This window comes from Equus przewalskii, chromosome 11 (genome assembly GCF_037783145.1).
Source record: "Equus przewalskii isolate Varuska chromosome 11, EquPr2, whole genome shotgun sequence".
Classification (NCBI taxonomy): domain Eukaryota; kingdom Metazoa; phylum Chordata; class Mammalia; order Perissodactyla; family Equidae; genus Equus; species Equus przewalskii.
The window spans coordinates 28,085,586-28,098,479 of record NC_091841.1 but is presented as its reverse complement, the minus strand read 5'-3'; the positions used below and the strand labels follow the sequence as shown (position 1 = coordinate 28,098,479).

At 55.6% G+C, this 12,894-nt stretch overlaps 1 protein-coding gene across 5 annotated transcripts in view; it reads right to left on the bottom strand.

Annotated features, from left to right (window-relative positions):
* Nucleotides 1-12,894, bottom strand: part of SYT12 (synaptotagmin 12) — a 20,213-nt gene extending 7,319 nt beyond the window's left edge. Inside the window, exons 1-5 of one of the 5 annotated variants that reach the window (XM_008533596.2) lie at nt 12,627-12,848; nt 6,839-6,895; nt 6,241-6,279; nt 2,795-2,988; nt 825-1,217 (exon numbers count right to left, since the gene is read on the bottom strand). In XM_008533596.2, the coding sequence (XP_008531818.1) occupies nt 825-1,217; nt 2,795-2,988; nt 6,241-6,279; nt 6,839-6,872 (660 nt within the window). In that variant the 5' untranslated portion in view covers nt 6,873-6,895; nt 12,627-12,848. Of the gene's footprint in view, nt 1-824; nt 1,218-2,794; nt 2,989-3,332; nt 3,389-6,240; nt 6,280-6,838; nt 6,896-12,162; nt 12,500-12,626 lie in introns of those variants that run through there. The other 4 variants (XM_070565593.1, XM_070565592.1, XM_008533606.2 and 1 more) reach the window with 4 other exon arrangements.

The following is a 12,894-nucleotide window of genomic DNA, read 5'->3' as shown; positions in this document are numbered from 1 at the left end:
ATGGGGTGGGGGAGGGATGACAGTGTCCACCACTGAGGAACAGCCAGTTCTCAGCATCATAAAAGTGATGGGGCACAGGTGGCTCTCCAATGAGTCAGGGGCACTTGGTCCTGCAGGTCCCCAGGCTCCTCCTGAACTGGTCAGAGGTCATGGTACGTTGACCTCGCCCACCTCGAGGACTCCCGGCAGCCGCGTCTGGACCCCCATCCAGCCTGGAGCTACTAGCCGCCGGTGCTGGGCAGCGAGGGGTGCTTCCTGCAGGCTTTGCTCCCTTGCGGAGCGAACGTGGAGGGTGGCCTGGCGGGGGTGTGCCGGGGCCTCTCCTTGGCCCTCCCTGTTTTCTCTCCACCCTTCCCCACCCTGCTTTCCTGCCGAGGAGTGGACCTCCACGGGCTGCATCAACAGGCTCCCTTGGCCTCTGGCTTCAGGTGGGGTCAGCCAGTGGGGTCACTGGAGGGAAACTGGAGGTTGGGGGGCTTATTCCCCCAGGTCCTTCTCCGTCGTATTGCTACAGTCTGACTGTGTCCCTTGACCAAAGGGCACAGTGCCTATCAAGGTGGCCTTCTCCACACACCTGTCTCCTTTTCAGTCCAGTAACCTCCCCTTCCCCGCATCCCTTCAGACCAGGTGAACACGCCATCCCTGAGGTGGCCCCACACCCCACCCACACCATTGTTAACAGTCCTTATTAAGCTCTCCCCAAATTAGCCAACTTGAGTATGTCATCCCTTCCCTGCCAGGACCCTAAGCTCACTCAGGGGACAGGTGTGCAAATGGACAATTACCACACACTGGATTCGTGTGGCCCCCCAGCCCCCACTTACCCGGGAAATGCCCACGATCTGCTCGTCGGGCAGCAGGCTGACACGCATGAAGCAGGACTCGAAGCTGCCTTCCTCCCGTTCCAGGAGGTCCTTGCCCTGCAGCACGGCCACGTGGAGAGTGTGGGAGGCGGCATCGTAGTCCATGCTCACCTCCACCTGGCCCAGCGTGAAGTCCTGCCCAAAGGTGTTGCTCACGGAGGAGATGGAGTTCAGGGAGTCAGCCGACTGGGACTTCCGGAGGGGCCCGTAGGGGGCCAGGTCCAGCTCACGGCCCATCAGCTCCAGGGGCCCCAGCTCGCTGATGCTCTCAAAGGTGTCCTCGATGCTGAGGCTGCCTTTGCGACTGGGTGGTCCTCGAGTGGTGGCCCGCTGGGCATTCCAGGCAGGCACTCTCTGAGGGTGAGAAAAAGGGACATGGAGCCTCGTAAGGGCATACACACGGTCTTGGGAACACGGCAAAGAAATGCGCTAAACCCTGTGCGTTCAAGGCACCTCCAAGTTCCCCCTTCTGCCAAAACAGGTCATGCCTTGGGTAGGAAGGTCCTTGTTTAATGTTATTTCACTTCACTCAGTTTTCTCTCTAACCAGGATGGAAGAGAGCTTTTTCACAAAACTGTTTATTTATATGGACTGAGTTCCATACGTAAAGATGTTCATTGCAGTGATGTTTATAAAAAAACAAAACAAAACAGCTAGTAACCTAAGTGTCCAGCAGAAGGGGAACAGGTAAGAATACTAGAATATAGCTACTCAACAGATGATCAAGCGGCCTCAAAGGAAGTTTACAAAAATGTCTACAACGCAAGAAAGCTTTCATGTTGGGTAACACTCACCCTATTATTAAAATTTTCCTTTTCTCCAAATTGACCTTGGCATGTGAGAAAACAAAAGCCTTTGTCCCCTAAGCATCTCTCATGTTCCTGCATAGTCTTTATTACCATAATTTTTAACACCTCCCCCCAATTTGCCATTGGGCAGGTAGCCATCATTTATTTTACCATCCCCTGCTGTCAGACATTTATGTCGTTTCTAGTTTTTCCCAAATATAAATATCGGAGCATCAAATAGCTTTCTTAAAATCCTGGCTTAGAGGACACAGTCCTTTTGAAAGCTTTTGACACATGTTGCCAATTTATAGTCCCCCCCAAGAGAATGAGAGATAGTCCCCTCTGAAACCCCCAGGGAGTGAGCATGTGGGACTCTTATGTGGTAACACATTCTGGCTGTGCTCTCTGGAACTCTACATGATGTTAGAAAAAGTCTCTGCCAAGTATCAAACGACCAAACACCCAGCAATGTATACTGAGAGCCCTAAAAACGTTTGTACTCCCCGATACAGTAACTCCACATCTGGGCATCCACTCAAAGCACATAATCACAAATGAAGACAAAGTTTTACATATCAAACATTCACTGCATATTTATAATGGCATTTAGTAAATCATGGCACACATAAAAAGGAACCTTACCCAGCCATTAAAATGATGTTTTATGATAGTGTTCAACAATACGGGAAAACGCTTCAGCTATAAGTGAGATGAAAAGAGCAGAGTACAACATTCTATGCAGAAATGACACCCATTGTGTAAAGACTATGCATGGAAAGAAGACGCAGGGGGTAGATTAAAAATATTAGAAAGAAATCAATCAAAATGTCCATAGTTGAAAAACAGTTAACAGCCGTTGCATTTTGGGAGAGGTTTTTCTCCTTATTTATATTTTCCTGTACTTTTCACAGGACAGTTTTGTGAAAATTGAAAGCATTCATTCATTCAACAAGTATTCACTGATTACCGAGCATGGGGCTACGTGGGCGACACGGAGGAGGACGAGGGTCCCCGTTCACAGGAGGAAATTACCCAGGAGGGAGCGAGGTGGGGAGGGAGTGGAGGCTGATCCCAAGAGTGGACAGTGGGGCACGGGGCACACAGCTCGGGGTGCGCCCTATGAGAGCAGGAGCAAAGGCTCACCTTCTGCCTGGCCTCTGCGTAGGTCTCGCCATACTTCTGCTGAAGGTACCGGTAGTCGTAGTTTGGGAATGGGGAGGGGCTGGGGAAGCTCCCCGACGTCCAGAGCTTCCACAGGCTCACAGCTGCGATTCCCAGCAGCGCCAGGGCCCCCGCAGCGTAGACACCAACCTCCCAGTCAGGGGGGCTCTTGATGACTGTAAGGCAAGAGCAGCCTCTCATTAGTGGACCATGGGGCCTCTCAGTGGTGACAGATCCCCACCCAGGGAGGGGGTAATTCAGCACTGACTTACTTATTCATTGAACAAATATTTATTAAGTGCCTACTGTGTGCCAGGCTCAGTGCTAGGTCCTGGGGATCCAGTGTTGAACAAGACATACACTCTCTATGACTTCTGCTTCTATCCCCTTTTCCACAAAAGCATACGTTTCTATCAGAAGCGATATGTGGCTAGAGGAGATGAAGAGCTGTGAACAATGGCTAAACATTCATTAGGCTTTAGGTAAATAGGGTTGTTCTTGCCTCCTTGAGTTCTCTGACCTCATAGCCTTCAGAAGATCTCTTGCTTGCAGACCATCAAAGCAGCTTTTTGGGGTCTGGGGGAAGAGGAAGGGGATTTGGGGGAGAAAAAGAAACGACCTCATTTTTGCCTCTAACCTCCTCTAGAACAACCCAATGTCGACCAACTGATGAATAGATAAATAAAATGTGGTCTATCCATACAATGGAATATTAGTCAGCAATAAACAGGAAGGAAATCCTGATACAGGTTACAGCATAAATGAACCTTGAAAGCATCATGCTAAGTGAAAGAAGTCAGTCACAAAAGACCACATGTTGTATGATTCTACTTATATGAAAAGTCCAAGATAGGTGAATCTATACAGAGAGAAAGCAGATGAGTTATTGTCAGGGGCTGCGAGAGTAGGGGGAAATGTGGAGTATGGGGTTTCTTTTGGGGTGATGAATAGATTCTAAAAATGGAACGTACTGATGGTTGCACTGTGGGAGCGTCCTCACCCAGCATGGTGCTTGGCACATGGCAGGACCAGACATGTGGGGAGGTCATCCTCCTACCAGAAGACATGGCTCTGATTCCCAAAAGAAGCCCGTGAGACAGTGGGATTCATTTTGCAGGAGGTCACACTGGTAGCATATACAATTCTCTAAACCATTCTCTGTGTTGCCTTTATACTCAATTCAAATGGGGAAACTGAGGCACACAAAGACCTTGCCCAAGGTCACAGAGCCAGAAAGGGGTGGTGCTGGGATTCCAACTCTGGCAGCCAGACTCCAGAACAAGCAGCGTAACCACTGCCGGGCAAATAAATAGACAAAACAGAGTGATGGGCATCATGATGGGAAAAGCCCAAGAGGGCTTCCTGGAGGAGGGACATCTAACCTGAAATATGAAGCAGGAGCAAGAAGTGTGCAAGGTACCAGGGACTGGGAGTTCAGGGTAGGAAAAAGAACAGGTGTACAAAGCCCAGAGGTCTCAGAGGGCCCCTGGGGAGGGAGGTGGTGGGGCATTTAGGGCTGGAGGGGGTCCTCACCGCTGCTCCTGAAGCCCAGCCGCATAGGGAGGGCTCACGCAGCAGTGGTGGCCCCCTGACAGTGGGAGGCCTCCCCCTGCCCTGTTCTCCTGAGCCTGGCAAACTCCAGCCAGAATCCACGACGCTTGCCCTGGCCTTCATCCAGCACTCAGCACCCGCGAGGTGCCCACCTCCACTTTCTTGAGGAGAACTGAGCTGAGAGGCTAAAGGACACAGCGATTTATCGGCTCAAGGCCACAGTGGGGAGACACACAGAGTCTGGGTGCCAGTTCCTCGGCTCTCGGCAAGCCAGCTAACGTCTCTGGGCTTCAGTCTCCTCGCCCAGAAAAAGGAGGTGACGACAACAACATCCCGTATCCAGTGGTTCCACGGGGGGAATTTACTCTAAGGGAAAAATCCTGACAAGTTTTATGTCTGGTGAGTCATCGGGGCTGTATTTATAACAGCAGAAATCTGGAAACAGCCTGAGGGTCCGACCGAGGGGGCCTGTGGTGCTGTCTTGGGAGGGAATGTCACTGGCCTTAAAGAATGACAATTGAGGTCATTAGCATGTCACTGTGGGGATGCACGGAAATGTTCTGGGCATTGTTAAGAGAAAAAAAAAGTCAATCCTCAAGATGGTAGAAACACATGATTTTGATGTAAAAGTCATACAGTGTGTGCACAAGGGCTGGGTGGCCCAGGGAGACGTGAGAAGAGCAGAAAGTAGGGATGGGGGTCCGTGAGCAGACCCTATTTACTCCTGACTCCTGTTGCTAGAAGGTAATTTGTGGGCTAAATAAGACCACAGTGAAGATCAACAGAGGCCCCAGGGCCAGACCTGATGAGGCTCGGGAGGTCCTGGGAGTCTGCTGAAGAGGGGAGGGGCTGGGATACCAGGGGATCTGGTAAAGTGCAGAGTGAGGTGCACACGCGAGCGGCTCCTGCTGAGACGTGCACGCTGCCCCAGCTGGCTCACAGCAGGGCCCGGGTCCTAGCAGGGGGCGGGCACAGAGGCCTGAGGTCCCAGCAGACCACGGGCACGGCAAGGTGACAAGGCAGAGCAGGGCTCCCCTGAGAATGAGGATCCCAGGGGGCTGAGGGACTGAAGCCGGCACCCTGGTTGGCAGAAAAGGGGCGCAGGGCCGGGCAGGCAAAAGGAAAAGCCTCAGGAAGGTGATAGGAAATGACGACAATTAATGCTCATTTATTTATTCATTTTATTGAATACCAGCCTTGGGACGGTATGGGAAGAATCCCCAGGGAAGTGAGGTCTAAGCCGAGACTAGAAATGAGGAGGAGGTGGAGGAATCTAGTGATAATAGCTTCTCTTACTATTTACTATGCGCCAGGCCCTGTTCCAAGCACTCCTTGTACATTAACCCCTGAGTCCTCAGGACAACCCTGGGAGGAAGGCTCTGTTACTATCCCCATCTTACAGGGGAGGAAGCTGAGGGAGAGAGGAGATACTCGCTGCTGGAAAATCTGGCTCGGGATCTGCACCTGCAACCTCCAGCTGGGTCGTGGGGACTTAGCCAGGCCAACGCAGGGAACCGCTCCAGGCAAAGGCCTGGAGTTGGGAGACAGCGGTGTTCGCACAGTGTGGGGTGCTCTCTGAACCTTCCCAGCATCCTTGAGGCCGGGCCTGGTTGCCCCCATTTTACAGATGACTCAGTGGAGGCTCAGAGAGGTTTCCTCACCTGCCCAAGGCCATGCCAGGGCCTGGGCCAAGACCTGTGGGCCTGTGGGTGAAAAGTGAGAAACCCTGGCTGGGGGTTGGGAAAGGTGGTCCCTGATGCTCCCTTCAGCTCTGCCCGGGGCTGGTGGGGGGCTGTGCCAGGGGAGGAGCTGGAGCGATGGGAGCACTGGCCAGGTAGTCAGCAGAGCTGGGTTCATGTCCTGACCCTGTTACTTACTCACGGTCCCTTTCCCTCGCTGAGCCTCCTTTCTCCCATCTGTAAACGGGGAGGGGAACATAAGGAGAAAAGATGGGAGTCTGTTTCAGCTCTGACATCATCCACCATCACTTGGAGTGTGTCTGGTGTCTTGAGGCCATTGCCAAGTTCAGTGCCTGCTGGGGCACACACGGGAAGGCGGGAGCTGCGTCCCAGGTATTTGCCATCCCTGGACTGGGCCATCTCTGAGTTCAATGGCCCATGGATCTAATGTCAACCTTCCTGGGTTTCCTCTCACTTGGCCACTTGACAGCATCCAGGAACGGCCCCGGGTGGGCAGATTCCACGTCACAGGCTCACCGTGAGGAAGCAGCGGGACACGGGCTCTCCTGGGGGATCCCCTCAAGTCAAACAGAGGGGAAGGAGCCACTGATGCAGAAAGAGGAAGAGACCTCAGACTGGTCCCAGCCTGGTGTCCCCAAGGCTGTGTGGCCTTGGGCAAGTCATTGAGTGTCCTTACCAGTAAAACGGGGCCGTTATTAGTGTCCTGGGGACACCCCCCCACCCCAGGCCTGGTGGGCGGGTCCTGTGAGATGACATGCTGGCCGCTGAGACTCACCGCTCAGGTGGTATTCTGCCACGTCCACGGCCATGACGCCTGCTGCAGTGGCTGAGACTGGAAAGGAGAGGAGAGTCAGTGGAGGGGGCTTCAGAGGGTCACCAAGCCCGACCCTGGGCCCTGGCCTCCCTGGTGCCTGTGTACCCATCATCTGGAGTGCACACTCAGCCGTGAGGGGGGCCCTGGGCAAAAGTAGGTGGTTTTTTAAAGTAGCATTTTAAAAAATGGTGTTTAAAGCTCATTTTGAGCCCTCCAGACTGCATTTCAGGGTTGCTAAAACACAAGTGACATTTGAATTTGCCTTGAGAACTTCCCTGTCTGTCTGGCTAAGGCCTTGCCAGTGACATGCGAATTTCAGACTCGTTTTTAGTATGTCCAAATACTGCGAGGGACATACTTACACCAAAAAAATGACGTGTTGTTTCTCTGTAACTCAAAAGTTTCTGGACTTCCTGTATTTGTATTTGCTAAATCTGGCACCCCCACCTCATTTCCATCCTAGGAACAACAGGCTGACCAGCAGCGACTCTGGTACTCAGTGGAGTAGCCCCTCAGGATGCTCACCGAGCCTGACGTCAAACGCTTTCATCTAAATTGGAAAGGACAGCCTGCCTTTCTGCAAATTTTATTATCAGTCCTTTCACTGCTTGGGATGGTTTCCTCCCGACTTCATTCTCCACTCCCAAGTTTTATGAACCACTAAAGGTCTAGGTTGTTCTAGAAAGGTCCGGGGGCTCATACAAGCCATTACCCGAATCCCGGTGACTACACGTAGGTTTATTATTGTTGTTGCTAAGAGGTAAATCTGGCTCACAGAGATGTTCAAAATGTAGGGGGGCGGGTGTTGAAAAAGGAAGGCTGGAATGAGCTGTATTGGTCTCAGCTCAAGGGACAAGCAAGGACAGGAGACCTTCCAGCCCAGCCTCCACGATCCCTCGTAGTGCAGAGAGGTGCCTAAGAACCGACAAGGTGAGCGATACGGAGGCGGCCCACGGGGCGTAAGAACCGCAGGGTGCTTGCCTACCCAAGGGCAGCTGCTTTTCTGTTCCCGTGGGAATGCCAGCCCAGCACAGCTGGCTCTTGAAAGAAAAGCTAGATACCTGGATTTTTTATGTGCAGGTTCTTGGTTTCTAAATGTTGCAAGCAATTCACAAAAAATGTAAACGCCGTTTAGGCGCAACATAAAAAGACCCTGGGCTGTGGCTAGCCTGTCTGCAACCCCTCGAAGCGTTCTATCGACTCCCTTTGGGACTGGGGTCAAATCAGGCGGTGAGCATGTTCAGGAATCCTAAGGTTCTCCCCAGTGTGCGGCCTTGGAGCCAAGTTGGGATGCCTTGATCCAGACAGTGTTAGCCAGCACATTTGGGAGTGCCATAAGTCCCAGGGCGGGAGGCCTCGAGGAGCAGGGCAGACCAGGGCTCTGGGGCGAACCTCTGCCAGGGGCCCAGACAGCTCCTTGCTCCCAGCTCCCGTGATGATGCCCCACTCCATGGTGAGATGCGGGTTGTCATGGTGATGGTAGGTAGGCGCTACCCAGGAAGGGCTCTACCCATGCTGACTTGAGTGGAGGCTCCTTCCTGGGCCCTGGGCTGGAATCAGGATAATGATAGCTAGCCTTGCTGCACTCCTCACACCCAAGCAGGCTCTAAGCCTTTGCATATATATGACCTCATTTAATCCTCTAACAGCCCCTGAGGTAGATACTATTATTATCTCTGATTTGCAGAGGAGAGTCCTGAGGCATGAAGGTAAAGTCATTTAGGTAAAGCCATTGCCCCAGGCCACACAGCTAAGAAACTGTTCAACCCAGGCCATCTGGCTCCACGTTCCTATCCCCTGTGCCTTACAGCATGCTAGCAGGCGCTGGGGACACCCCTGCAGTAAGTACACATGGTACAAGACAGAGCCCAGATCTGCTCTATCAGACCTCTGGCCGTCCAAGGGCCCCCATCCCTCCAAGGCTGTTCCAGCGCAGACCCCAGACTCCCACACTGCCCACATTTCCCCTCTCCTCATCACAACACCCTTGCCTGGGAGCTGTGATTTCAGTGAAGGTGTGAATGGCTCTAGGTACACCCCCAGCCAGAAGCTCCTGCAGGGGTCCCCTGTGAAGGGGCAGAAGCGGGACAGGAGGGAGGAGAGAACTGGGAAGGGAGATGCACAGGCTTGGGGCTGGTGGGGGGCGGGGGCAGCCAGAGCACAGGGTTTGAGGTCAGCTTCTGACCCCAGAATCCCAGATTCTGTCTGAATCCCGGATCTGTCCCCTGCCTAGCTCTGAGCGTCGCTTGTCTCATCAGTTAATTGGGGCTCACAACTGCCCTTCAGGGTGTAAGGAGAAGCGTGGCCGGCCTGGCAAATACTAGCTGCTGTGGTTATTGGCCTCGCAATGGTCCAAAAGGCCCCCTAGGCCCTAGTTTGAACAGTGGGATCACGTGGGCAGCACTACCAGCCTGTACCTTTTTTGTGCGTGTTACAGTGAGTTGCCAACGTTTAAAAATTGGAAAATTTCCCATTAAAAATGGATTTCTAAAAAAAAACCCAATGGATTTCTAGTTTCCCTTTAAACGATAGAAGCTCTGGGGACAGTGGGTCTATATCCTCCCTATCCACCCCCTCTAACAGCCAGAGCTGGAGCTGAGCAGGCTCTGCCCCTCCACATGGGGCATTTGCTCTTCAGGCCTGGAACCGCTCCCCCTACCTCTTCCGGAACCTGCTGGCCCCTGGAAGCATCTCTGTTCATGAGCCTGGTAAGCAGGCCTTCAGATGAGCTGAGGGGGGATCAGAAAAGTTAAGTGGCTTGCCCAAAGCCACACAGCTAGCCGTGGCTGCTGCCCAGTCCAGTGCCTCTTCTATTAGTAGTCACAGCCCCTGTGCCAAGGACTTCATGCATCGCTTCCCTATCACCTCTCCCAAGACTCCCTATGGGGCACATCCTATAATTAGCCCCACTTCACAGAGGAGGAAAGTGAGGCTCAGAGAAGGGCAGTGGGTTTGCCCAAGGTCACCCAACCAGGAAGCAGAAAGCTGAGACCGAGCCAGATCTGGCTGCAAAGCGAGTGCCCTTCTTAATGCCTTTACCCGCTATTCCCAAGACCCCGGCTCTACCTCACCGACCACGGGCTCCTGCGGGCAGCCTGGAGGTCTGCCAGGCAGAGGGGCTGCGGCTTCAGCTGGGAACAGGATGCTGACAAGGCACATCTGAGGCCAGGACGGCCTGTGACCAGAGCTTCCCCGAGCTTCTGACACACAGGAAATGGGTCACAGCAGGGGTGAGCCAGACTTGCCCCAACCCTCGTCTGAGCTCCTCGATCCACGTCCCTTCCTTGGTCCCCCTCCCCAGCCAAACCCTAAACTGCACGGAGCTTGCTCACTGCAAACAGCTCTAGGTTCCAATCCTGGCTCAATCATACCTACCTGGTAATACCCGCCCATTGCTGTAAGAATGAGACCCAACATATGCTAAATGCTCAGAACGGCGCCTGGCCCATAGCAGGCGCACAATCTAGGGCTGATGATTGGATGGACAAATGGATCCCCACTTTCCAGATGGGGAAGCTGGGGCCCTGGGTCACTCAGCATATGAGCAGCCACACTGGGATTGGCGCCAAAGTGCAATGGATCTGGGCCTGGGCTCTTGGCAGCCATGCCACCTCCTGACCAGGCGTTTCGGAGTGGAGGCGGGTGGAATGAACTGCCACTGGCCTTACTGGAATCCGACCACAGCCGAGGCCCCCTCCTGGGCTTGTCAGACAAAGGGCCTTCCAGAAATTTTGTAGGGGACAGAGGCCTCGTGTCTCTGCTCCCCCCGACCCCATTTCCTTGCTCACTCTGTCCCCACATCACATCTCTGGCCGGCAAGGTGCTGGCTCCCCCTGCCCTCACGCTGAGGCCAGCAGGTAATGGGAAGGATGGGGGGGGTGGGGGGGGGGTACAGGGCAGCCCTCGAGCTCCCAGGGTGCGGGCCTCTATGGGCTCTCTGGGTTTGAAATCCTTTTCAAGTGCTCATCCCATTTCTGAGATAACCACATCCTGCTACCATCCCCCCCACAAGCCCACAGAAACCACAGTACAGATGGGCTGGGGTGGTGGTGGCTGGCATTCATTGGGCACCTGTGTTCCAGGCACTGTACCAAGGACTTGCTGTGTTATTTCAGCAAGTTCTCCTTGCCGCCCTCTCAGGGGGCTGCTGCTCTGCCCATTGGACTAGAAAGAAAACTGAGGTACAGGCAATGACTTGCCCATGTCACCAGAGCTGACAAGAGGCTCAGTCCAAACGTGAACCCCAGGCTGGGAGCTCCCCCTGGCCCAAACTGCTTGGGGAAGGTTTCAGAGTTCAGAGAGGGGAGGCGGGGGCTTGGGCGCTCATGTGACCCTTCTCCAGACTGGCAGGGTTAACTTAGGCGGCTCTCCTGCCTGCTCTGAGACTCAGTTTCCCCATTTCTAGAAGGAAGCACACTGCTGTTGCTCTCCAAACCTGTCAACCCCTGGCTCCGGAAGGGGATGACATTCCAGGGAGCAGGGTTTCCAGGCACTTTGGGGTAGGGGTGCCTCACTGACTGAGGAGTGGGGCACACAGTCCTTCTGCAGCCCCCAGAAGAGGGGTCACCAGGATGGCTGACTCAGGGCTCCTCCACCCACAGGCCTGGCTCCAGGCGCTCACATTCGGCCCCACACCCTCTTCAGCCCAAATCTAGAGCCCGAGGGGGCAAGCTTCCTCTCCCAAAAAGCAGCGCGTCAAAGGTTCCCAGGGGCCCCTGGAAAGCCCCCGACCCAGGCCGGTGACGCCGGACAGAGGCTGAGGATCTTCTCCCGGGATCGCAGAGCCTCCTGGAGCTGGGGTGCGACATGCCTCTCAGGACCGGGGCATTTACTGAAGACCCAGCACCCCTACCGTGGGAACCCCCAGGGTATATGAGGATCAGAGTGTAGGGGGCTGACCCCGAAGCCGCGAGGGGGTGTGAGGCGGGGCAGGGGGAGTTGGGATAGTCAGGGTGCTAAGTGTGAACGTGAGGGGCGTGCACACTCGCCTGGGGAGGTGTGTAAATGGCCGAGTGAGCCGCGTGTGTGCACACGCGGGGCGGGCGTGCGGGACGCGATGCGATGCGCAGTGCGCGGAGTGGCCGGGCCGGGGAAGGGCGCCCGGCGTGCGCTGTGCCGGGCGTGCGTGTGCAAGCGCGGCGCGGGTGTGCGCTCCGCGCGGGTGTGCAGACGCGCAGAGCGCGGGGAGCCCGGGGGTCCGCGGCACGGGGAGAGGGCACTGCGTGCGTCCGCGCGCCGGACGCCCATCCCGGCGCTGTGCGGGGGGCGGCCAGGTGCGTACTCACCCCGGCTCCGCCGAGGGGCCGCCGCTCCCGCTCGGGCTCCGGCTTGGGCTCCGGCTCCCGGCTCCGGGTTCCCGGCCGGCCTCCCGCAGCGCGCACGCACCGGCGTCAAGCCCGGAGGTCGCCGGCTGCGCCACCGCTGCAGTGTCGCCCAGCGCCCGCCTCGGAGGAGCGCGGCGCGGGCCGGGGTCTCGGCCGGGCCGGGGCGGCCGACGGGAGCTGCGCCGCAGTCCGGGCACGCTCCCAGGAGCCCGCAGCGCGCTCCCTCGCGCTCGCCCGCCCGCTCCCTCTTTAATTTAAAGTGACAACCCCGAGCGCTTTCTCCGCTCCGGGAGCCGCGCGGCGCTTCCGTGGTCTGAGTCGAGGATCCCCAAGCGGGCCCTGGAGTCCGGGGGTCTCCCTGAGGCCGCGCCCCCAGCCCCTCACTCCCAGGCCGGGGGACGAGGGTGGGGTGGGGATGTGCTCACCAGAGGCTCCGAGACGCAGGCAGAGCACTGGACGCAGAGTCGGAAGGCCCGGGTTCTAGCCCCAGTCTGCCGTACCCCGGGTTATTCTGTTTCCTTTCTGGGCCTCAGTTTCTTTTTCTGTAAAACGAGCCCGGTACTGCGCACTTCAAGGAACCGCTGAGAAAACAGGCGGAGCAGGGGGAGGGTTCCCCTTCTCTGAATGGATGATTACCCCCTCCCACCATGACTGGGCTGGTACTGTAGGCCAACATCACTTCACTAAATCCTC